This window comes from Salminus brasiliensis, chromosome 9 (genome assembly GCF_030463535.1).
Source record: "Salminus brasiliensis chromosome 9, fSalBra1.hap2, whole genome shotgun sequence".
NCBI lineage: Eukaryota > Metazoa > Chordata > Actinopteri > Characiformes > Bryconidae > Salminus > Salminus brasiliensis.
The window spans coordinates 13,475,516-13,499,876 of record NC_132886.1 but is presented as its reverse complement, the minus strand read 5'-3'; the positions used below and the strand labels follow the sequence as shown (position 1 = coordinate 13,499,876).

The following is a 24,361-nucleotide window of genomic DNA, read 5'->3' as shown; positions in this document are numbered from 1 at the left end:
AATCTGTCAGTGTAAGTTTTTAACTTAAAAGTTGAATGAATTTAGGATGAAAGTGATCATTATACACTGATCATGTAAACCATTGTTACACAGTCCTGCTGTTTTGCCTAGAGTAGCAAAAGTGAAAGTAATTTCTGATGCAATTGTTTACGCAAAATATATGGAACATCAAACATGTTTTTGGCATAACTTGATGTTTAAAACACAAACAGATGCTATTCGCACATCAGTGACTTAAAACAGACATTGAGATCAAGGTCATGGGACAGACAGGAGCTAAATCAGGACAGAGACAGGAGCTGGATTAGGTTTGGGGCAGCGACAGGGACAGGAACTGAACCAGGATTGAGACGGGATGAATTTAGGTATTTCTAAATAGCCTAATCATTTTAGGATTCTGCTTTAATGTCATGTAGACATTTTCTTTTTTACAGTCTGCTGTGTGCCGCCTTCCTCTCCCCTCTCCCCCTACTGAACTGAAAGTGGCTCTCCTAACGCCTGGTGTAAGCATGTGACGATGACAAGAATAGGTGCATATATAAATGATGTATTGATAAAGTTAAAAGCTTTTAAAATATGTTAAGTAACAATGAAATTAAATGTGGTGCATTGTACAAATGTTGACAACCTGTGTTTCAGGGATGAAGTTCGTCTGTATGACAGTATTGACTGTCCTCTGCTGTATGAAACCTGAATCAGGTATAGATTTAATGCATGTGGCATTTCTGTTCGTGTGTGTGTGTGTGTGCGTGTGAGCTGGAAGTAAGTGAGGCCTGTTTTTTTAACCAGTCTCTAATACACATTCAAAGATCAGTTGGCGCTTGTAGTTCAGTACTTTTATTGAATGTAGAACCTCTGATATCCTATTGGCTCCACTTCCAGGATATAGTGCATTTGACTGAAGTATTCAGTCTTTTGGTATGAGTCTGCTGGAGATTTGTAACTGCATGGCTGTTGTGTTATGACTTGACTAATTTTAGCATTTTACTCTTTTGCGTCTGGACGTTTCCCAATACAGAGTGCTTGAAGGTAGTGGGTCCAGATGCTCCTCTTTTTACCGAACCTGGTAAAGACCTGATTCTGCCCTGCTCTATCCAACCTGGTACCAGTGCTGTGGACATGACTGTTGAGTGGTTCAGACTAGATGTGGTGGACACATTGGTCCATCTCTATGAGAATCATAAAGACATGAGTGATGGACAGGCTCAGTCCTACAGAGGAAGGACAGCACTGTTCAGAGAGGAGCTGCAAAAAGGCAACGCTTCACTCAGACTCTCAGACGTCCGAGTCTCTGATGAAGGAAGATACAAATGTTTCATTAAAGACAAATCCTGGTATGATGACATTACCGTTCATGTCACTGTTGACGGTAAGACACTTGCTCTGTTGGAGATATTCTGTCTTCTTCAGCTTTGTCTAAATAATGATGAACTAATGATGAATAATCAACAATAATGAACTAACACCACTTTCTCAGTTTTTTCGATTCTGATACTGAAACATCAAGTATTGTTCAACACCAATACCATGCCGATATTTGTTACTTATAACTATTATGGAATGGAGTTATTATCATGCCTGAGGATTGTTTTGGGGAGATGATTATTATATATTATATATGGAATCCTTAAGGACTTTTTGGAGGTTCATCAGTTGGAAATTGTAAAAATTAAGTTTCTAAAATAATTTAAGTTTTTTAAAAAATTAAATCTCCACAGTTTCAAACTGAAGAACTTCCAAAAGGATCTTATACTTTTAACAGTACAACTGCAGCACTTCATGTGGGCATACGTTTTAATAAGAAGCTGGCAATCATATACTTGTAACAATGTGCTTTCTGGCAGCAGGATCACCTAACTGTAAGTAACTAACTTATTCCATGCTGGTTTAGCATTGGTAAAAAAATCACACTCTGATATTTTTGCCTGAATCTTCCTGTTCTTCCTTATGTGTGTGCCCAGTCTTCCAACCCTACTGTCATCATGATATCATCATGTGGTTACTTATATCACAAATATGTTTTTATTTGCTGCAGTCCTGGGAACGCAGCCGGTGATCACCATGGAAGGCTATGATAACTCAGGAGGGATCAGTCTAGTGTGTGAATCTGGAGGCTGGAACCCTGAACCTAAGGTTTTGTGGCTGGACAGAGAAGGAGTCACTCTGACTGCTGAAGCTACAGAGACACACAGAGACACTGAGGGCTTCAGAGTGAAACGACACATCACTGTTTATAACAGTGACTCTGACAGTTTCTACTGCAGACTTCTACAGAGACACCACATGAGGGAGACAGTGATTATCATCTCTGGTAAGTTAACTTAATATAAACTTACTGGTTAGTGAAAGAAATTCTCACAAAAATATAACATACATTTATAAAAAGGTAATAAATGGAAATGCTCTCTGTAAAAGAACTTATAAAAATGTTCTCTGTTTCTACTTGAGTTAAAGTACTAAAATTTACACATAACATAAATTTCATAAATCATTGTTTCTAGTATTTCGGATTCCTCATAGTAGAACTTTTAAAATAAAAAAATAAACTGCTGTAATTAATTAAATTAATCATGAATAAGTTCCATATTCAGTATTTCACCATAAATCAGTACAGCTTCTGTTACTGCTCTATGTTACAGCGATGGTTGAAAAACAGGGGCAGGGTTTGGTGAAAAGTGTGGCATGGTGTAATATTGGCCCCTCATGATTCTGTTTTTGCATATATCTCATTCTTGTTTAAAGAAGAAAATAAACTTGAAAATCTTGAGATTAAAACAATACAATTTTTATTTTAACATTAACATTTTATTGTTTGCCTTGGAACATGTAGCAGAGAGGGAAATGTATGTCAGTCAACCCCTATCAGTCCTATTTGTTCACTGTCTGATTATGGGCTCATTATTATGAGACTAGCTAAGGATATTTCATCATAACTTTTTTCTGTTTTCATGTATTTATATAATTATTAGTAATTTTGGGTTTCTGCATGTTTAGTGTACTGAATAAATCATCATTTATCAATTACCACTACCATCATTAAAATATGTACCGATGCCTGGTTTAATTTCAGATAAAGTCTTTCATGTTTTGAAGTCTGCTGTCATCAGCAATTCACTATTAGCACTGGTGGCTGCTGTTGGACTGACGACAGCTGCTGTAATTTATTACAAGAAAGGTAATTCAATAATTTGCATTAATGACTTATACATATGTGTAAACCTGTGTTTGTGTAAATATAAGTAGGTTTAACCTGAAACTTAATGTAAAATGTAAGTAATGAAGTTAGCTCTATTTAATCAGAAACACTAAAATAAAAAAAGTAAAAAAATAAAAAAAAATAAAAAATGAATATGCTTCTGAACATTTCTCGATTTCTGTATTTCTCCCCCAGTCCTTGTTATTAAGGTGGGCAAAGCTAATGTAATTTTAGTTATTGGCCAAAGGTGGGTTGCAGACTCAATTAACCTAGATCAATAGAATGTGTGCCACTAAGATGGTAACTTAGTAAGATCAGTTGGCTTATTATCTCAATTCACACTACATAGTAAACATTTTAATTCGTTTTAAACATACATTACAAAATCACTGGAATGCAGTTCATAGAAATAGAGAAATAGAGCACAGGTAGCACTGCTTCTTCCTGTCTAGTGTCATGTGATTTAAAACTAAGAAAAATAAGAGTGAATACCTTTCTTTCTCTATAATTAGCTATTGGGGTGTCTACCTCACTGGCATATTTGAATATAATGAAATAAATCTATAAAAAGTACAAAAATAAATAAATGATGTATGTAGAATTATGCAGAAATGCATAAATGCAGCAATTAACAAATACAATAAATATTTCTTACATTTTTAGTTATTCATTTATTTATTTACATGTTTTATCCATCATACGTGAGGACAAATGCAATACATGTGGTTATTAATGAATGTGTTTGTTTTCAGAGAGGCAGAGGAAAAGCTTAGAGGAAGGTAAATTTCTTTTTATGTCTAAATAAATATAAATCATGAGCCTTAACTATGAACAATGTAGCTGCTCTGTATACTGCATTAATAATTCTAGATTTATAAACTAACAGAAATTCTCTATTACCTGGAATAAACTCTTATTTACATTGACTTCCATTCACAGTTAAGTAAAACTTTGCATTCTCCTGTAAAGTCACCATTTTGTAAATACATATTTTTCACTGCACAGGGAGAATATGCTATAATATAGCAATAAACATTATATAATATTAATGTAGGTAAGTGAAATGTAGGTTTTAAGTGTCTGAGGTATGTGAAATCTATATTTTATAATGCCCTATAGTATTATGCAAATGTTTGGGGACCTTTTTAAAATTACATAGATTGATAGATAGATACAGTGGGGCCGAAAAGTATTTAGTCAGCCACTGATTGTGCGAATTCTCCTACTTAGAAAGATGAGAGAGAGAGATCTGTCATTTTCATCATACTGTGAGAGACAAAATGGGAAAAAAGTCCAGAAAATCACATTGTAGGTTTTTAAAGAATTTATTTGTAAATAATGGTGGAAAATATATATTTGGTCAACAAACAAGCAAGATTTCTGGCTGTCACAGACCTGTAACTTCTTTTTTAAGAAACTCCTGTCCTTCACTCACTCATTACCTGTATTAATGGCACCTGTTTGACCTTGTTATCTGTATAAAAGACACCTGTCTACAGCCTCAAACAGTCACACTCCAAACTCCACTATGGTGAAGACCAAAGAGCTGTCGAAGGACACCAGGATGAAAATTGTCTTGATCCAGAAGAGGATTGGGAGACTATCATGTGGTCAGATGACACCAAAATATTTCTTTAACTTTTCGTTAAAAACTCAACTCGTCATGTTTGAAGGAAGAAGAATGCTGAGTTGCATCCCAAGAACACCATACCTACTGTGAAGCATGGGGTGGAAACATCATGCTTTGGGGCTGTTTTTCTGCAAAGGGGACAGGACAAATGATCCGTATTAAGGGTAGAATGAACGGGGTCATGTATTGTGAGATTTTAAGCCAAAACCTCCTTCCATCAGTGAGAGCATTGAAGATGGAACGCGGCTGGGTCTTCCAGCATGACAACAAAGGAGTGGCTCTGTAAAAAGCATTTCAACGTCCTGGAGTGGCCTAGCCAGTCTCCAAACCTCAACCCCATAGACAATTTGTGACAGGAGTTGAAAGTCTGTGTTGTCCAGCAACAGCCCCAAAACATCACTGCTCTAGAGGAGATCTGCATGGAGGAATAGGCTAAAATACCAGCTACAGCGTGTTCAAACCTGGTGAAGAAACGTTTGACCTCTGTCATTGCCAACAAAGGTTATGTTACAAAGTATTGAGTTGAACTTGACCAAATGCTTTATTTTTTCATCATAATTCAAATAAATTCTTAAAAAATCCTACAATGTGATTTCCTGGATTTGTTTTCTCATTTTTCTTATTTTGTCATAGTTGAAGTGTACCTATGATGAAAATTACAGACCTCTCTCATCTTTCTAAGTAGAAGAACTCGCACAATCAGTGGCTGACTAAATACTTTTTGGCCCCACTTTAGATAGATAGATAGACAAACAGACAGACAGATAGATAGAATGAATGAAAAGCAAACAAAAGCAAAGCAAAGTAAAGAGCAATGTGGCCTCCCATGTATGTACAGACACATTAACAGAAGAAAGATATAATTCGAATATAACAAATCAGTTAGTCACATTAATATTATGCTGATGACATTGCAGTGCGTATTGTCATACCAATACTAATAAGACATCTGAATATTCAGTACAATATATTTAAACTAACAACTGAGTGACTATGCTCTGTAAACAGTTATTCAGTAATACAATTACATTAATGTCCCATACAACGATAACCAATATTAATGGCCATACATGTTGTGTAAATAAGTGAAGAAATGGACATATAAAAACATTTAAAATTTTTCATTTTGCTGCTTTTTTGCACACACCACACCACTATGTCTTATGTCTCTGTGGGCAAAATGAACACTGAGAGTTTATTAAGTAGTAGTGATGTGTTTATTAAATATTTTTTATAGGCATGTGTCTCTCACTGCACCAGTACTGATCAACAGAGGCCACAGTCCAGCACAGTTTGGTGATTTCACTGCTGTAAAAATTATGTATATGTTCGACCCGAAAAACAAACCACCTAATAAAACTGTTGACTAATTATGTGTTAATCAGATGTGTTAAAGCACTGTAAAGAGAACATTTAATAAATGTACTATTGTATTTATTTGACTCTATGTAACTCAAACACCTAGGTCAGTGTGTAATATAGGGTATTGAGTGAACTAATCCCTGTTCAGTCACCTGTTACCACATTAAGTTGTTGTTGCTTTTCTTTTCATAGTGTAACTTCATCTGATTTAGCTCAGCAACTAGATAATAATGACTCTTTAATTTGTGTACCTCTGTTTTTGATTACACATTAAAGATATTCTCTTAAGGTAATACTATTAACTCTGTGTTATGTTTTTATTGCTGTGTATTGAAACATTTACACAAAAAAGGCTTAAAACTGATTTTGTGTTTTCCAGAGATTAAAAAAGAAAAGCTGTTTTCAGGTAAGAAGGATTTATTTAGCTTTTTAAAGGTAATACAGAGCAGTGCATCAGCCAGAATAAACAGAGATGATTGAGGAATTCATCCTCAATAGAGTACTGTACTCTCCTTTAATGCATTAATTGTGTTCACAGAGCTTCTGAGGAGAAAACAACATGCAGGTAAGAATGCCTTTATCTGTTTAAGACAATAATGTTTATTAAATCAGGTCACTTTGGGGCAGTGAACCCCCAAAACAGTGGAAACTGAGTCTGTAATGTTCAGTTTTCATCAGCTCTATTTATCTGTGATCATTTAGAAAAATCAACATTATCAACAGCTTTTTTTCGTTTTTACAAACTGTTCTCTACATCATCATTAAGTCTGAAGCACTGAGTGAATTGTTAGATTGTATTGTTTAATTATATGTTATGTTATTGTCTTATTCTGTTTTTCTCAGTGGATGTGACTCTGGATCCTGATACAGTTAATCCCTATCTCATCCTGTCTGCTGATGGAAAACAAGTGGCAGATGGAGACACAAGACAGAATCTTCCTGACAACCCAGAAAGATTTGATTGTTGTTCTTATGTTCTGGGAAAGGAGGGATTCTCCTCCGGGAAGTTTTACTATGAGGTGCAGGTCAGTGGAAAGACCAAGTGGGATTTAGGAGTGGCCAGAGAGTCCGTTAACAGGAAGGGTCAGAATAGACTGACACCAGGGAATGGATTCTGGACTGTGGTCCTGAGGAATGAGAATGAGTATAAAGCTTGTGCTGGTCCTGGATATTCCCTCTCCTTGAAAGTGAAGCCCCAGAAGGTGGGGGTGTTTGTGGATTATGAGGAGGGTCTGGTCTTCTTTTATGATGTGGAGGCCAGGGCTCATATTTACGCTTTCACTGGTCAGTCTTTCACTGAGAAACTCTACCCATTCTTCAGTCCCTCTAGTAATGATGGAGGAAAAAATTCAGCTCCACTGATCATCTCACCTGTCAGTTATGATCAATGAATATCTGCTGTCAAATGTTTAGGTATAAACTACATACATACATACATACATACATACATACATGTAAATTCAGCACCCTGTCATTGTGAACTGTGTGTGTATATAAATCATAAATTAAATGTAAAAATGTTTTGTCTAAAGTATTTTTGATGAGTGTTGACATTTTGAGGTTATAGAGGCTACATAATAAAACAATCACAAATCACAAACATTACAGCACTGTATTTTAAAATGTTTTAAAGCACTGTAATAACAGTAATGCTACATTAGTGAGTAGAAGATTAGAGTGCTGGTTATTCAGGAGATACTGCTGTTGTTCATGTTTACATCCACATTGTGATCAGGAGCCTTCCTCATCACCAATACTCTCTCAGACTGTTTTACATCTTACAGATTTTTATAGATTTAAACCTATTAAACCTATTGAATGTTTGAAATTATAACTAAGAACAACACAATTGCTTTGTAAAATAGAAGTACACACTTACCTTGTTCCTTTAGGACTAGCAGTGAAACCCAGCTTGCTATTTCATAGCTACCAGAATGACCCATGTTAGGCTGGCTGTGAATATACTTACTGGTAATATCAGGAAAATCAAGCGTATGGGAATGACAGGAAATGTCTCTATTTTAAACACTGACTGTGACTATAAACATTGTCTACCCACTTGCTTTTAGCTTCAGTTCATGCCAGATCTAATTGGGATGGGGCTACAGGTTTAAGAGGTCAGAGAATGTCTATGTGGCTTTGCAGCCCAAGACAGCTCAAGTACATGTGCTGCTGCATAGTCAGGGATGTTTAATCTCTTCCCTAATTCATTCCAGAGAGCACAGCTCCGCTGTGTGTGTGCTTGGTTGGGGTGTGGCTTGGACTGAAAGAGGTAATGAATGACTGACAGACTCGTTGCTCTGTTTACAAACTGAAAGTAACTCTGAAAGATCGTAATAAGAGGTACGTGTTCAGGGTTGAATATTTCCTGTTTTAAAATCAGGTCAAAGCTCTAAATCATACTGAATGATAACACTGTGTAAGAAGTCATTTATTAATGTGCTACACTACACTGTTGCCATGATAAGAAACTGTTCTTCAGGGATGAAGTTCCTCCGTATGACTCTGCTGATTCTCCACAGCTGTCTGGATTCTAGATCAGGTACAAAGTTAACATTCAAAACATCTATTTGTGCAGGTGCTACATGTGAGTGTGGAAGGCATGTGAAGGCTATTTCTAACAACAATTTTTAACTGTTTATAAAGAGAAGAATGATCAGTTGATTAACAGTTGGTTTAGTCATGTTTTATCAATGTTTATCACTGAAGGACAGACATGCCTCTGAGATCCAGCTGAAATCTAAAACTACAGAATGTGTACACTAATTAAATGTCTTTAGATGTCACTACAAATGTAATGATGAGGGACTAAGTATTCTATAGAATTCAGCCATGAAAGGAAGTTTTATAGTTTTCTAAGAATTCAAACACTGGAATTTAACTGGTGCAGAACTGATATTCTGGTGCATATACTCATATTCTCCAAATTCTCCAGATCCCAATTCACCAAAGAAATTAATAATTACTGGGGTTTAAACCGTAATCTCTTTGTTGTATAATACAGATTGTTTTAAGGTGGTTGGTCCAGATGTTCCTCTTTTTGTGGAAGCTGGTAAAGACCTGGTTCTGCCCTGCTCTATCAAACCCAACACCAGTGCTGTGGACATGAGAGTAGAGTGGTTCAGACTAGATGTGGTGGACACATTGGTCCATCTCTATGAGAATCATAAAGAAATGAGTGGAGGACAGGATCAGTCCTACAGAGGAAGGACAGCACTGTTCAGAGAGGAGCTGCAAAAAGGCAACGCTTCACTCAGACTCTCAGACGTCCGAGTCTCTGATGAAGGAAGATACAAATGTTTTATTAAGGACAAATCCTGGTATGATGACATTATTGTTCGTGTCACTGTTGAAGGTAAGAAAGATTATTCACAGTTAAGCTTAGCTACAGTGCAACTAATGTACATTCCATTAGAAGATGAACTAGATGACTTAATGTTGTATCTAATATGTAATTTTTATTTTTAAAAAATCAAAATTCTTTTTTTTTCATTTATGTTAGCTCTGGGAACTCAGCCGGTGATCACTATGGAGGGCTATGATAGCTCAGGAGGGATCAGTCTAGTGTGTGAATCTGGAGGCTGGAACCCTGAACCTGAGGTTTTGTGGCTGGACAGAGAAGGAGTCACTCTGACTGCTGAAGCTACAGAGACACACAGAGACACTGAGGGCTTCAGAGTGAAATGCAGGATCACTGTTTATAACTCCAACAAGTTCTACTGCAGACTTCTACAGAAACACCACATGACGGAGGCCGAGATTATCATCCCCAGTAAACTCAGATTTACACTTAAGCATCTTTTACTCTGTTGTACAGTCTTTCTAATGCTAAAATGAACATTACTATTAGTATTTTCTCTGTGATATACTCTCACCTGGTTTGAATTTCAGGTAACATCTTTCTTGCTTGGAAATTTGCTGTGACTGGAATTTTAGTTTCAGTGTTGGCCGGATTGGGATTGATGATAACCGCAGTTCTTTATCAGAAGAATGGTAATATTTACATTATTCAAACCAGGCAATCTGAGCTGGTCTTGCTTTTTCACATATAGTAATTAAAATGTCTTTGTAAATAATCATCTGATTTTGAATATCTGCAGAGACTGAGAGGAAACGGCTTCAGGAAGGTAAATGTGTTTTATATAAGACTATTTATAGAAGACGTTTTGTATAAGTTTTATGTAAGACCTCATGCCCTACAGAGCAAATCCCAGATGCTCAGTTTCCAATCAAGAGTGTTTATTATCCAGGCCCAGCTGGACAGAGTTAACTACTACAGAGTGTACTCCTAAACTAATTCGTGAGATTTATATCACTCAGGTTAGTTGTATGACATATTGGCCGGCCTGTAGTATTTTGTTGTTTTGTGAAGGGTCGCTGACCACTAATCATCTGTTACAAGTTAACTAGAACTAGATAGAAAATCACATTTCCACCACATGAATAAATCATTGGCTTAAAATGCATATAAATCATATTTCACTGTTACTTATTTTGTATTTTCCAGAGATTAAAAAGGACCAGCTGCACACAGGTGAGGAGTATACATATTTATTTTAAAAAAGCAAACAGTCAACCTCCATTCTAATTTTAATCACAGATTGCTGATGGGCTCCATGATAATTAATAATGATGATTCTTTCTTTGTTTAGGCTGTTACTTACATTGTCAGACTTGCATTGGTTTCATTTTACTTGGGGGTCCAAGATGCTGACCTGACATTCAACTAACATTCAACTGACATTTAGCTGAATGTAAATGGTTGACTATTGAATGTAACCCTGCACCTAACTCTAACCCTAACCCAAACCTTACTCTTAAATCAACCCTGAACTCTAACCCTTACCCAAACCTTACTCTTAAATCAACCCTGAACTCTAACCCTTACCCAAACCTTACTCTTAAATCAACCCTGAACTCTAACCCTAACCCAAACCTTACTCTTAAATCAACTCTGAACTCTAACCCTTACCCAAACCTTACTCTTAAATCAACCCTGAACTCTAACCCTTACCCAAACCTTACTCTTAAATCAACCCTGAACTCTAACCCTTACCCAAACCTTACTCTTAAATCAACCCTGAACTCTAACCCTAACCCAAACCTTACTCTTAAATCAACTCTGAATCCTAACCCTTACCCAAACCTTACTCTTAAATCAACTCTGAATCCTAACCCTAACCCAAACCTTACTCTTAAATCAACTCTGAATCCTAACCCTAACCCAAACCTTACTCTTAAATCAACCCTGAACTCTAACCCTAACCCAAACCTTACTCTTAAATCAACTCTGAACTCTAACCCTTACCCAAACCTTACTCTTAAATCAACCCTGAACTCTAACCCTTACCGATACCTTACTCTTAAATCAACTCTGAATCCTAACCCAAACCCAAACCTTACTCTTAAATTAACCCTGAATCCTAACCCTTACCCAAACCTTACTCTTAAATCAACCCTGAACTCTAACTCTAACCCAAACCTTACTCTTAAATCAACTCTGAATCCTAACCCTAACCCAAACCTAACTCTTAAATCAACTCTGAATCCTAACCCAAACCCAAACCTTACTCTTAAATCAACCCTGAATCCTAACCCTTACCCAAACCTTACTCTTAAATCAACCCTGAACTCTAACTCTAACCCTAACCCAAACCTTACTCTTAAATCAACCCTGAACTCTAACCCTAACCCAAACCTTACTCTTAAATCAACCCTGAACTCTAACCCTAACCCAAACCCTACTCTTAAATCAACCCTGAACTCTAACCCTTACCCAAACCTTACTCTTAAATCAACTCTGAATCCTAACCCAAACCCAAACCTTACTCTTAAATCAACCCTGAACTCTAACCCTAACCCAAACCCTACTCTTAAATCAACCCTGAACTCTAACCCTTACCCAAACTTTACTCTTAAATCAACCCTGAATCCTAACCCAAACCCAAACCTTACTCTTAAATCAACTCTGAATCCTAACCCTTACCCAAACCTTACTCTTACATCAACCCTGAACTCTAACCCTTACCCAAACCTTACTCTTAAATCAACTCTGAACTCTAACCCTAACCCAAACCTTACTCTTAAATCAACCCTGAATCCTAACCCTAACCTTATTCTTAAACCAACCCTGAATCCTAACCCTAACCTTAACCTAAAGCTTCAATCTAACCCTAAACAGTAAATGGATAATGTTATTTAGGTTAAGGTTAAGGTTAGATGCAGGGTTACATTCAATAGACAATCATTTATAGCCAACTTAAGCTCCTAGGAGGCATCTACAGTGTATCATCTAAGTAAAATGTTGCCCAAAACATGGTACATCAACTCAAATTTATTAAACTTGCTGTGTTTGTAATTTATGTGTGTGGAACAAAATGAAACTTGTTGTTACCCTCAGTTAGATGTGAATTTATAGATGAGAGTAGAGACAAAGTTTAGATTGCAGTAGTTTCCTTTTCACATATTTGAAATGTCTAAAATATGTTACAAAGAATAACTGAAGCCAGGGCTATATGATTAGTTTATGCCTTAATGATTATGTGATCTATGTTAACTGTGTTCTGATGAACTAATATAAAACATACCTTTTACTTTGGTTTGCAGAGCTTCTAAAGAAAAAATGGTGTGCAGGTATGAATGATTTTTTGGTTTTATCTTTTTGAAACTGTTTAGTAAATCCGTCAACTTTTATACAGATTACACTGTGTATGCACTAAACTGAAGGAACAGATCCTGCTCTGTATTGTTTAGTAGGTTTGTTTATCATGTTCATTTAGGGACACCAGTACAGAGCACGTGTAATCCCACAGACAAAAACTGTTTATGTGTGGTTTCGTTTTTAACTAGAATGTTGATTTAAGCAATGTTCTTATATTTTGACATCAAAGAAAAGATTAGTTTAAAATATTGATTTATAAAAAATATATATATGTTCTTAGTCCTAAGTGTGTCTTATGATTTGTACATGTCTAGTCCACTAGAAGTAGTAATAATAATTAGCTTCAAGTGTACTTAAGTACAGTTGAAGCTAACTATGATTAACCCTTCTAGTGTTAATAATACTTTAAAAGTAAAGAATGCTTTATAAAAAAAAAATATTAGTATACAATTGTAAAAAATGTAATTGATATAAGTATTATGTCAGGCTCACTTGAGCTATTAGACTAATTAAACTAAGTTTACAGGGAGTGTAAGATACTAGTGGGATACTAGTATTTAACTAGTAAACTAACAGCTACCTAAGTTTACTTTTATTATAGTTGCAGCACAAAATAAAACATTATCTTGTGTAAACTAGTACTCAAATTACTAATAGGTGCTCTTAAACCTACAGTGTACTGAAAAATATTATTTTATAAACTAAAATAGGTACAGTTTAGTCCCATAAAGATTAAAATAATACTCTTACAAATATACTACTTACTGTTCATTGATATTAATATACTTAATCCATAAAGTATACTTGAGAGGATACTTAATAACGTGCACTTTTTTGTAAGGGTGGACTTTTTCTGTTTTCTGATTTTCTGATTGTCAGTGCTTTATCTTTAGTGTAGTGTATAAAGCACTGAAAATAGTCCAATCACACTGAAAAGTTTGCATTTTTACAGTTTTTTCTTTCTTTTTAAACTTGATGTTTATGTTTAATCATGATTCATAATCACTCATAATTACTTCTGTATATTCGTACTTTGGCTGCATGTGTGAGTTGATCTGCCTCTTAAACATTCAGGAAATAGTTCCTTTGAACAGACAGGAGTAGGAGTCATGACTTGACTTGTACTTGTGAGTCAGTTTTAACAGCTGAGGTGAAATTGCAGACAGAAACACAGAGAGAGCTGTAGAATCCATGAACAGTAAACACAAGGAAAACTAAAACCCTCTGTCATAGACAGGCCTATGGAGTTTTGTTTTATGTCCATATGTTTTTGTGTGTTTCTCTCAGTGGATGTGACTCTGGATCCTGAATCAGCTCATCCTGGTCTGATCCTGTCTGATGATGGAAAACAAGTGACCTGTGGTGACACAAGACAGAATCTTCCTGACAACCCAAAAAGATTTAATGAAAGTGTGTCTGTTGTGGGAAAGGAGGGATTCTCCTCAGGGAGATTTTACTTTGAGGTCCAGGTCAGTGGGAAAACTAAATGGGATTTAGGAGTAGCCAGAGAGTCCATTAACACGAAAGGGGAGATTACACTGACTCCACAGAATGGATTCTGGACTGTGTGGCTGAGGAATGAGAATGAATATGAGGCTTGTGCTGGTCCTGGAGTTTCCCTCCCAATGAGAAAGAAGCTCCAGAAGGTGGGGGTGTTTGTAGATTATGAGGAGGGTCTGGTCTCCTTTTATGATGTGGAGGCCAGGTCTCATATCTACTCGTTCACTGGTCAGTCTTTCACTGAGAAACTCTACCCATTCTTCAGCCCCTGCAGAAATGATGAAGGTAAAAATTCAGCTCCACTGATAATCTCACCTGTCAATTATTATTGATGAATATCTCCTGTCAAAAATGCAAAAACAACTTCAGTGAGATACTTTCTGTCAGTTGCTGTATTAATGTTCCCAGCTGGCTTGAGATCTTGTGATTGCAAAGGCCAAAGAATATGATTTACTTCATTTTCATATTCAACAAACTGTCTGGTGACCCTGGACTATAACAAGTGTCATAGACCTTGTTGAAAGGATGGAAGATAGGTTAAATAAATATAATGTCTTTCCTGCTTAAAAAGCAGCCTGCCCAGCTCAAGATGACCAAGTTGACCTGCTTATCTCTTGACCAGTAAAGTTTATGGACAAAGTTGGCTTGACGAAGCCTATTGTAACATCATGACAATATGGGTGGGATATGGTGTATGTATATATACATGTCTTTATGAAGTGCATAACTTTGTATTGCAAATTGTAAATTTATGTAAAGTTTGATTAATAAACATTAAAATGAAGAGCTGTAACATGAATTATACTCATTTGGAGGATGAAGGCCTAAACAAAGAATCGTGTTGTGATGATGATCAGACTTAATGTGTTGGTTCTATCAAGCAAATCCTAACCCAGCCTTACCCAAAACCTAACCCTTAACCCAAAGCTTAACCCTAACCCTGGTCCTCAACCCAAAGGACTGGTGTTACCAGCTGGTCTGTAACAGCTTGTTGAGGATTTTGAGATCTTTTTTAGACCTGTTAGATGATCCCTTTTAGGTGATTTCTCGGGTAAACGTCTTCATATCTGAACTTGGACTCTCGAAAAATAGTGAAAAATAACTGAATAACTTCAGTGATGCAACAGAGGTGATGAGTGTATATATATTTTTATTTAATGCTAAGAATCCCATAAAATAAACACATCTTTTGAATGATTTTTCTTTAGTTTGACATGACAGCTTAAGCTATCTCTGAAGTCCAAAGTTACATGACCAATAGCAGTCAGTTTCAGAAATACTAAAAAAAGCATAGTTCATTATTCCAGCTTTGTTTTTGAATCATCATATACAAACTAGTATTTAAAGGTGCACGTATTTGTCACTGTACAGCAAAATGTGTCCTCCACATTTAACCCATCTGTGGTAATGAACACACACGTGAGCTAGGGGCAGTGAGTACATACACCCCCAGAGCGGTGGGCAGCCAACTTCAGCGCCCAAGGAGCAGAGAGGGTAAAGCGCTTTGCTCAAGGGCCCAACAGTGGCAGCTTGCCGAGCCCGGGAATCAAACCCACAACCTTGTTACGATAGCCCGGCGCTCTAACCGCTGAGCCACCAATTATCTGTTTCTGACATGTTAGCTATTATTACTGATGATGTAAACCCTGTCTCTGGAGGAGAGAGGGGAGGTAGTGTTCATATGGCAAAAGCAGAATGATAATTATGTTAAGGAAATGTTTTTTTTTCTAAAGGAAATACTAACAAAATCAAATATTTAAACCACAGGTACTTTTTAACTGATGTGTTGAGTGAATTGTCTAAATCACTATTCTTGAAAACATCATACTTTCTTTAAACAGCAGAAAAGTCCTACTAGTGTTACAGTTTCACTTTTTAAACACCATTTAAACTTGTTTGAACCGTGTGTGAGAGTGTGAGTTACTGAGTGAAGGATCTGAGTGGTTCTAATATTATCCAAAATGAAAGGACTGCTGGCAGCACTTTATACAAGAGTAAGGAGTATTTGCAGTTTCTGTAACATATAAAAGTAGTTCAAGTGGACTAAATGATTGAGGGTTTTGAGGTATGACCAGTTATCGATAAGGATAAGACACAGTTTTTCAGGGATGAAGTTCCTCTCTGTGAAACTACTGATAGTCTTCAGCTTTATGGACTCCCAATCAGGTAAATAAAACCCACATATATAGTATTAAATGTTTTAGTGTGTATGTGTGTTAGTGTGTGTGTGTGTGTGTTTGTGTGTGTTTGTGTGTGCATGCATACATTACATATTGTGTTAGTAAAAATACTGAATGAAAGTTTTGTTTGTCAGTGCAAATCCTTAGCCTTCCTAATCAAACATCTAAACTTGACATCTAAACTAGACTCCTGATTTCTACCCAATATACAGTGAATACACACACAGTAAGTGTGTAGTACATTTACATGTTGGTTTGTTTGTTCCACAACACAGACTGTTTTAAGGTGGTTGGTCCAGAGGTTCCGATTTATGCTGTAGCTGGTGAAGACCTGATTCTGCCCTGCTCTATCCAACCCAACACCAGTGCTGTGGACACGAGAATAGAGTGGTTCAGACTGAATGAGATAGATTCATTAGTGCACCTCTACAAGAATCAAACAGACACAAATGAAGGGCAAATCTCTAGCTACAGAGGAAGAACAGCACTGTTTAGAGAAGAGCTGCACAAAGGCAACGTTTCACTCAGACTCTCTGCAGCCCGAGGCTCAGATGGAGGAGATTACAAATGTCTTGTTGAGGCTAATTCCTGGTATGACGACATTACTGTCAGTGTTGTTGTTGAGGGTAAGAAGTATTTCCTTATTTCATTATTTTCTGCTGTATAATTATGTGTGTTTACATGCACTTATTCCAATAACTGCAGAAATTCAGATTTTGTAAGTAATTCAGTTAACACCTTTACATACACATCTGTAATCAGGTAATGAGGCATATCAGGAATGGGTTTATATGAGTCTACTTTGCAACCAGCTTATAACCTTAACTTTGTAATCTTTACTGTCAAATATGGGTCCTCATATTTTTATGGTTTCTAACAGCATGCAATGCTGTCCTTCTTACTGCTTTCTCGGTATTGCTCCAAAGAAAGAGACAAGCTTTTTTTTTTGCATGAGCGTCTGTCCTATCCGGTTACGTTTGTGTGCATGTGCAGACTGAGAAAAACGAAAGAAATGAGAGTAAGCGTATACATGAGCTGAGAAATTCGATTACTGAGCTAAAATCAAGCTCTCTTTATCGGATTTCTAGGCCTCAATCTGATCTAAGAAACCTGCGTATGCTGTTTACATGACAACTTAAATGATCAGATAACTGCACAAATCTGATTATAATCAAATTATTGAGTGCATGTAAAAAACACACTCATTTTGCCACATTTTGCATTGCATCAGCCAGACATAGTGTTTTAGGTGCACAAGTAAAAACTTGCTGCAAACATTTCAATCAACAGATCTTCATTGGCAATGACCACACCAGTCATTCCCTTCAATGGCTACTTTTAAACAGTAAACTACCCACCTAGTTCCAATCTGCCCACTGCTTTCAATGCTAGTGAAAGCTCAGACATCTTGGTTGGCAAATGTTATGTTTAATAACAGACCAGTCCTAAAAATAAAGGCACTACACAAGGTTATTTAAGTGATGCCGTAATAGAATTCTTTTTGGTGCCATGAAGAACCAATTATATTATATAAAAAAGATGTGAGTGTGAAGAACCTTCATAAATGACATTTACATTAACTTCTTGAAACTTTTTAAAGGTTCTTCACACATATGCACACATCTCTTTTACAAAAGTATTTTTTATGGAACCAAAAAAGTCAATATGGTACTATGGTAAGAAAAGGTTCTATGGCATCAACCTTTATTTATTTATTTGGCCCATTTTCTCCCCAATTTGGATCGCCAATTACCCTCCGAGGCGTGTGCAGCCAGCCAACGCCTCTTGCAACACCACTGTATACCCGGCTCAAATACATTGGCCAGCAGACGCCAGTGGTGGCCAGCACTGCACTGGAGTGATGTGGGGAGAGAGCATCATCTACCCACCCTGGTGAGAGCAAGGCCAATTGTGCTCTCTTTGGGCCCCAGCTGCTGATTGCTAGCAGCATGACCGGGATATGAACTAGGAATCCTCTGGTCATAGTGACAGCACCTTAGTCTGCTGGACCCAGCCTTTAATTTTAATAGTGAAGGTAGAAAAGTAGCTTTACTTAGCATACATGACCTTTGTTAAAGTCACGAGACAAAACATCTGCATCATCTGCATGTAATGTGCAAACACCTGACCTGACACTGCAGACCTCTAATCTGGAAAACATTCAAATCTGTACCTTGAATAAAGCTTCCAGTTCTGGATTTTAATAGTGTCACGCTTACCAAAGATTGCAGTGTCCAGTGAATGTGTATGTTTGCTGCAATGCAGTGCTTCAGATTATGTTGTTAATGTCAGCACTAAAGGTTACAAACCTGTAGCTAATTAGGTTGATGTTCTGTTAATGCTCACTGTAGCTCTGGGAATTCAGCCGGTGATCACCATGGAGGGCTATGATAGCTCAGGAGGGATCAGTCTAGTGTGTGAATCTGGAGGCTGGAACCCTGAACCTGAGGTTTTGTGGCTGGACAGAGAAGGAGTCACTCTGACTGCTGAAGCTACAGAGATCCACAAAGACACTGAGGGCTTCAGAGTAAAACGACACATCACTGTTTATAACTCCAACAGGTTCTACTGCAGACTTCTACAAAAGCATCACATGAGGGAGACAGAGATTATCATCTCCGGTAAATTTTAATGGCTACAATCTTTTATATTAGTCTAAATTAATTGCATTCAGATTACAAACCTTTCCATTCAGTTTGCGTTTCTGTCATTTTTCATGTGATAACAAATAATTACAAGATTGGGACTGTTTGCTGTTTTGAACATATTATCACTGTCAGAAAAGGCCTTTACAGGAGTCAATGAAGTAATTTCAAAGCATTTCTATTGGTCAATCATGAAATGTTCACACAATGTAAAGAACATTATGGTAAAAAAGATGATGGTAAAAAATGTCGGACTTTTTTTATTTCAGATGAAGTATTTAATGCATGGAAGGCTGCTGTCTGCAGTATTTCAGTTTTAATAGTGGCCACTGCTGTTGGAGTACTTGTAGCTACCATCTGTACCTGTCAATGGAAAGGTATTATTTATTTATTATAATGTATTATTATTTTAAAATGAATAGTAATATAATACTGTGGAATTTTGGATAATTAAAACGTCCCTCAAAGACACTGTCTTTAAGTATTTGCAATGTTCAAAGAGCCAATGTATAGAATAGCAGTTCAGAGAAGGTCATACTGAGTTTGTAAGTCTGAGAAAATATTGAAACAGAAAAAGATGAATATTTCAGGGGTGTGTCTTACTGTGCATTCATACCAGAGCTGCAAGTTTCACCCACACTACTTATGTAGTACTAGGTCATAAATACTAGTTCTACACTTCCTTGTTGTATACAGGTTGTGAAGTAGAGCCAAGACAGTGTGTTTTCTGACACCATGTAAATTCAGCAGACCAACAGCATCTTTTTTCAGATATTGATGTATGTAAATATTTAAATGTCTTGGATATTAATTACTAGTTTGTCTGTTTTAGGAATTCAAAGATTAATGGAAATGCGAGGTAAAATGAATTTCTTTTCTTTAGTAAAATACCTTCTACCCCTAAATAAGATTGGTGTGTTGGTAGGGGGATGGCAAAGGTGATAAGTCAAGTGCAAAAATGTTTACAAGCTCTGTAAGCTATTATTTATCAACTGCTAATTTACATAAAATATCAGAATGTCCAGTTTTCTGAACAATTACACTGTGTAATATATAGAATAGGGAACATTTAAGCACAGCTGCAATTTTATGTCAGGTGTATTATGTGTTAACACATAAGTAATGCTAAATCATGATATATGGATCTTATATTTTGTATTATCTGTTGCATGTTTATGTTTCATAAAATTCATGCTTGATTTTGTACCATTGTATTGCCCGTAAAATAATATATATTTTTTGTCCTTTTCAGAAATTGCCACCCAGGAACTACAAAACGGTATTTTTGAAGGAAATAACTTTGCACACCAAAGTTCTGTGGCTTTGGAGTTTTGTAGGTCTATGGAACATAAAGCAGTTTTGCACAAGTAGAATTATAGATTATTTAAGACTACATATTTTACACTCTTACTCTGCATTTCTATGTACTTGGTTCTACTTCTATTTGAAGTAAACTAAAGATTTCAATTACATTTGTAATCAATACATTCACACTTACAAGCTAGGATATATGACACCATTTGCTATTAGATTTGCTTGTCTTTATCATATAATTTATTTATTTTTTCAGATTTTGAAAAGGAGCAAGAATATGCAGGTGAGGATGCCTGTTTGTTTCAAGGTCAGGACATCTTTTATGCCATGATGCAAATGTGAGCAATCAAGCAAGTTTTGGTGCTTGTTAAGAGTGGTACTCCACATAACGGACACTGGGTGTTCCTGTTAATGGCAAAGAAGATGTTCAGGCAAAAACACACAGAATGTAAACAAACACTAAAAGTCTAAAATCTGTCCAAAATAGTGACAAACAAATCATACAAATCATCAAGAAAGCATATAGCGAAGACGAAATCGAATTGTACAAAGAAATACTGATATAATAACAAACATGAGAGCTTAAGTTAGGGGTGTGCTTCCCTTGTTCATCTCACTAGAAAATTGTCATTGTGGTTTAGTAGGTGTGTGAGAGACGGAAAATCAGTAACCAGCCTGCTCTCGGTTCCCTGCCCCCGGTTATAGTCCACATGATGAAGATGAAAATGATTCCAAAGTGTGAGTGTGGGAGGAGTCTGTAGTCAGAAGGACAGAGACATTGATTGAACGTTTAGACAGTATCAACACTGATCATTCATAAAATTAAAACCTCCTATCTAATATTGAGAAGGCACCTACATACCCCCAAAACAGCTCTGAGCCACCGAGGCGTGGACTCCACAAGACCATGGATCGGATTTGTTTGCCTAGCAAATCTCACAGATACTTGATTGGATTGAGATCTGGGGAAATTGATCTGTGTATAATTTAAAGGAGTGTAAGTCAGGAGTATTCCACTGAGGTGAATAATTTTTTAGAAACTTCCCAGGCTATGCTTATGTCTTTAAACAGCATTTTAACCCCAAAGCTCTATTTAATGACAATGTAGAACTAAAATATTATTTTTTCCGCTCTGACAAGGTCTGTAACACACACTTGTATGATAGGTAGAAAGGCACTGATGTTTTAAGCAGAAATATAAAGCACGCCTGAAGAGATCATTTTTCACATTGTCTTCAGTGTTTAGATGATTTTTTTATATTAACACTGCTATTCTTTCTGTTTCCAGAGATTCAGAGGAAGAGAGTAGAGGACGGTAAATTTCTTTATACGTAGTATTTTAGTTTTCAGATATGCTGCAAGGAATGTGAAGGGAGTAAGAGATCCGAATACAGTAAATATTGTACACAGAGTGTGATGAAAGAATGTGATCTGCATTACTTGTAAGAAGAGCTAAACATTAAAAAACATAATGAGAAACTACCTAAAACCTTAACCCCTTAAACAGCCTATACACGCTAGCAGGCCAAACATGTTATTACAAGCTTTTATTACCAAAGAATAGCCCCACCAGTTTGTACAGACATGCCTGTAGTTACTGAGTAATACACCTTAGAATGTAATAAGCCTTGCTGTGTTAGGAGTTAAGGTCAGTAAGGTCATCAGAACTCCCTTGATTGACAGATCATCACTAAACCATGACTAAATGCTGATTTCTCTAATTTAATTGACACATTCTGGTAAAAAAAAAAGTGAATAAACTACTTTCTGTTTTCAGAATTTGAAAAGAAAATGAAGTATGCAGGTAAGGGCAGTTTTTTCAAGTTTTTAATAATGAATCCAACAGCATTCACAAAACACAACTGGGCACCTAAATGAAGAGAACAGATTGTATATCAACTTTTTAAAGAATAGGAGTCCATATAAAAAGATTTTATCCCAAGTCCTTCTGCCTGGTCTCAAAAGGGAATCATGCATATGTGACTAAAAGACCAATTCAGGATTCCTACAATGTGCACGAGTTCGACTCTCGTGCATGTCTACAAATTATTGACGCAACCAAGACATGCAGAAATCAAACAAATTGAACAGAGAATGTTACAAAACAACCAAGGAAAAGTTATTACCTCAACCTACACCTCAACCTAAACCTAACCTATAACACCTAAACCTAATTCTAACCTTTACCATATACTAATCCTTACCCTAAGACTAAAACTTAACCATAGAAGAACGTTTTGGAGCATTTCTACTGGTTTATTATGAAATCTAAACACAATGTTCCAATGTATGGCAAAAAGTAAAAAATAATTTATTCAAAAATAAATTTATTCTAGTGATCTAAAAGTACATAGGTATGTGCATTCTCGTGCAGTTTGACATACTGAAATAAATGTATTGTATTTATCTTTTTAAAGATATGATTCTTATGTTAAATTATTGCTGTATGATGATGTTTTTAAATGCCTTCTGAAACAAGTAGTTAATTATTATCATTATCGTTACTTTGAGTGAAGATATTAGATTTGTCATATAATATAGTTTTGTCAGTGATAATATAACATATCCACACATTACATAAAGATATTGGAAAATCCTTAAACTTCCCTATTGCAGCTCTGGACTCACTACATATCTGACCCTTCCTGAGTGTTTCAATAGAACTGGCATTTTTCAGCCTTGACCCAGAGCTGATGGAGGCTTTTCAGAACAGCATGGAAATGAACATGCACCCTCATACTGAGTGAACAGATCAACATGGCATCAATGTAGACAAGCATGTCGTCTTTGATACTGGGGTGAGGAATTAATGAACTCAGTAGGCATGACAAAATACTCAAGGCAAAAACCATGATACGTGATGATAGGTGTGTCCAAACTTTTGACCTCTCTTGTATGTGTTTGTGTTTTAATCGTCCTAAATGAAATGCTTCAAATGAAACCAAATATCCTATATAAATGTCTTTCAGTGGATGTAACTCTGGATGCTGATACATCAAGTCCAAAACTCATTGTGTCCGAAGATGGAAAACAAGTGACGCATAGAGACACAAAACAGGACCTTCCCGACAACCCAGAAAGGTTCGATTACTCTCCCTGTGTTCTGGGAAAGGAGGGATTCTCCTCAGGGAGATTTTACTATGAGGTGCAGGTCAAAGGCAAGACTAAGTGGGATTTAGGAGTGGCCAGAGAGTCAGTTAACAGGAAAGGGACAATTGCACTGAGCCCAGAGAATGGATTCTGGACTGTGGTTCTGAGGAAGGAAAATGAGTACCGTGCTTGCGTTGGTTCTTCCATCCGTTTCTCCTTGAAAGTGAAGCCCCAGAAGGTGGGGGTGTTTGTGGATTATGAGGAGGGTCTGGTCTCCTTTTATGATGTGGAGGCCAGGTCTCATATCTACTCTTTTACTGGTCAGTCTTTCACTGAGAAACTCTACCCATTCTTCAGTCCCTGTAATAACAAGAAAGGTAAAAACTCAGCTCCACTCATTATTTCCCCTGTTTCCAGATGAGGCTTTATCTTGAAAATCTTCAGATTTTTCAGAAGTAAGATCACACTGAGTGAAATAATCATGTCTGTGTATTTTATTTAATGCATAATGCAATAATGTCGCGAGTTGGCCATGCTCTCGTCGGGTGGGTAGCTTGAATGGCAAAGCTGGGGATCCAGCGTATTGGCTGCTCGACGGTGCCACATCGACAGCAGCCTGAAAAGAGGCGGTGGATGGCTTTGCATGTATCAGAGGAGACATGTATTCTACCCTCCTAGTTTTTTTGAAGCTTCGCTAGTGCTAGGGGGAGGTACGAACGAGTGGGTCCATTGGCAGTACTAAATTGGGAGAAAAAAGGAAAAATGTGTATTTTTGTAACAAAT

At 36.6% G+C, this 24,361-nt stretch overlaps 3 protein-coding genes across 3 annotated transcripts; all 3 read left to right on the top strand.

The window, feature by feature from the left end:
• The first annotated feature begins 641 nt into the window (after positions 1–641).
• Positions 642–7,579, top strand: LOC140562399 (butyrophilin subfamily 1 member A1-like). Its single transcript, XM_072688017.1, has 8 exons — positions 642–699; positions 1,019–1,369; positions 2,036–2,311; positions 3,071–3,175; positions 3,949–3,975; positions 6,568–6,594; positions 6,727–6,753; positions 7,032–7,579. Exons 1-8 carry the CDS (start codon positions 642–644, stop codon positions 7,577–7,579), a joined length of 1,419 nt encoding a protein of 472 aa, XP_072544118.1.
• Positions 7,580–8,648: 1,069 nt separating this feature from the next.
• On the top strand, positions 8,649–14,681 carry LOC140562384 (butyrophilin subfamily 1 member A1-like). Its single transcript, XM_072687997.1, has 7 exons — positions 8,649–8,730; positions 9,193–9,543; positions 9,691–9,960; positions 10,080–10,181; positions 10,289–10,315; positions 10,696–10,722; positions 14,137–14,681. Exons 1-7 carry the CDS (start codon positions 8,649–8,651, stop codon positions 14,679–14,681), a joined length of 1,404 nt encoding a protein of 467 aa, XP_072544098.1.
• A 1,776-nt stretch (positions 14,682–16,457) lies between these two features.
• On the top strand, positions 16,458–24,036 carry LOC140562935 (butyrophilin subfamily 2 member A1-like). The gene is made up of 10 exons (XM_072688801.1): positions 16,458–16,515; positions 16,805–17,155; positions 18,881–19,150; positions 19,444–19,551; positions 20,007–20,033; positions 20,427–20,453; positions 20,745–20,771; positions 21,777–21,803; positions 22,266–22,292; positions 23,458–24,036. The coding sequence occupies exons 1-10, from the start codon at positions 16,458–16,460 to the stop codon at positions 23,997–23,999; spliced, it is 1,464 nt and encodes a 487-aa protein (XP_072544902.1). The 3' UTR covers positions 24,000–24,036.
• The last annotated feature ends 325 nt before the right edge of the window (positions 24,037–24,361 follow it).

Bases quoted from the DNA above. Each gene is read 5' to 3' on its own strand.
- LOC140562399 (XM_072688017.1), top strand. From the start codon at position 642: ATGAAGTTCGTCTGTATGACAGTATTGACTGTCCTCTGCTGTATGAAA. The intron at 700-1,018 runs GTATAGATTTAA...TTCCCAATACAG, and splicing joins CTGTATGAAACCTGAATCAG to AGTGCTTGAAGGTAGTGGGT. The intron at 2,312-3,070 runs GTAAGTTAACTT...GTTTAATTTCAG, and splicing joins GACAGTGATTATCATCTCTG to ATAAAGTCTTTCATGTTTTG.
- LOC140562384 (XM_072687997.1), top strand. From the start codon at position 8,649: ATGATAAGAAACTGTTCTTCAGGGATGAAGTTCCTCCGTATGACTCTG. The intron at 10,182-10,288 runs GTAATATTTACA...GAATATCTGCAG, and splicing joins AGTTCTTTATCAGAAGAATG to AGACTGAGAGGAAACGGCTT. The intron at 10,723-14,136 runs GTGAGGAGTATA...TGTTTCTCTCAG, and splicing joins AAAGGACCAGCTGCACACAG to TGGATGTGACTCTGGATCCT.
- LOC140562935 (XM_072688801.1), top strand. From the start codon at position 16,458: ATGAAGTTCCTCTCTGTGAAACTACTGATAGTCTTCAGCTTTATGGAC. The intron at 17,156-18,880 runs GTAAGAAGTATT...TGCTCACTGTAG, and splicing joins TGTCAGTGTTGTTGTTGAGG to CTCTGGGAATTCAGCCGGTG. The intron at 20,772-21,776 runs GTGAGGATGCCT...TTCTGTTTCCAG, and splicing joins AAAGGAGCAAGAATATGCAG to AGATTCAGAGGAAGAGAGTA.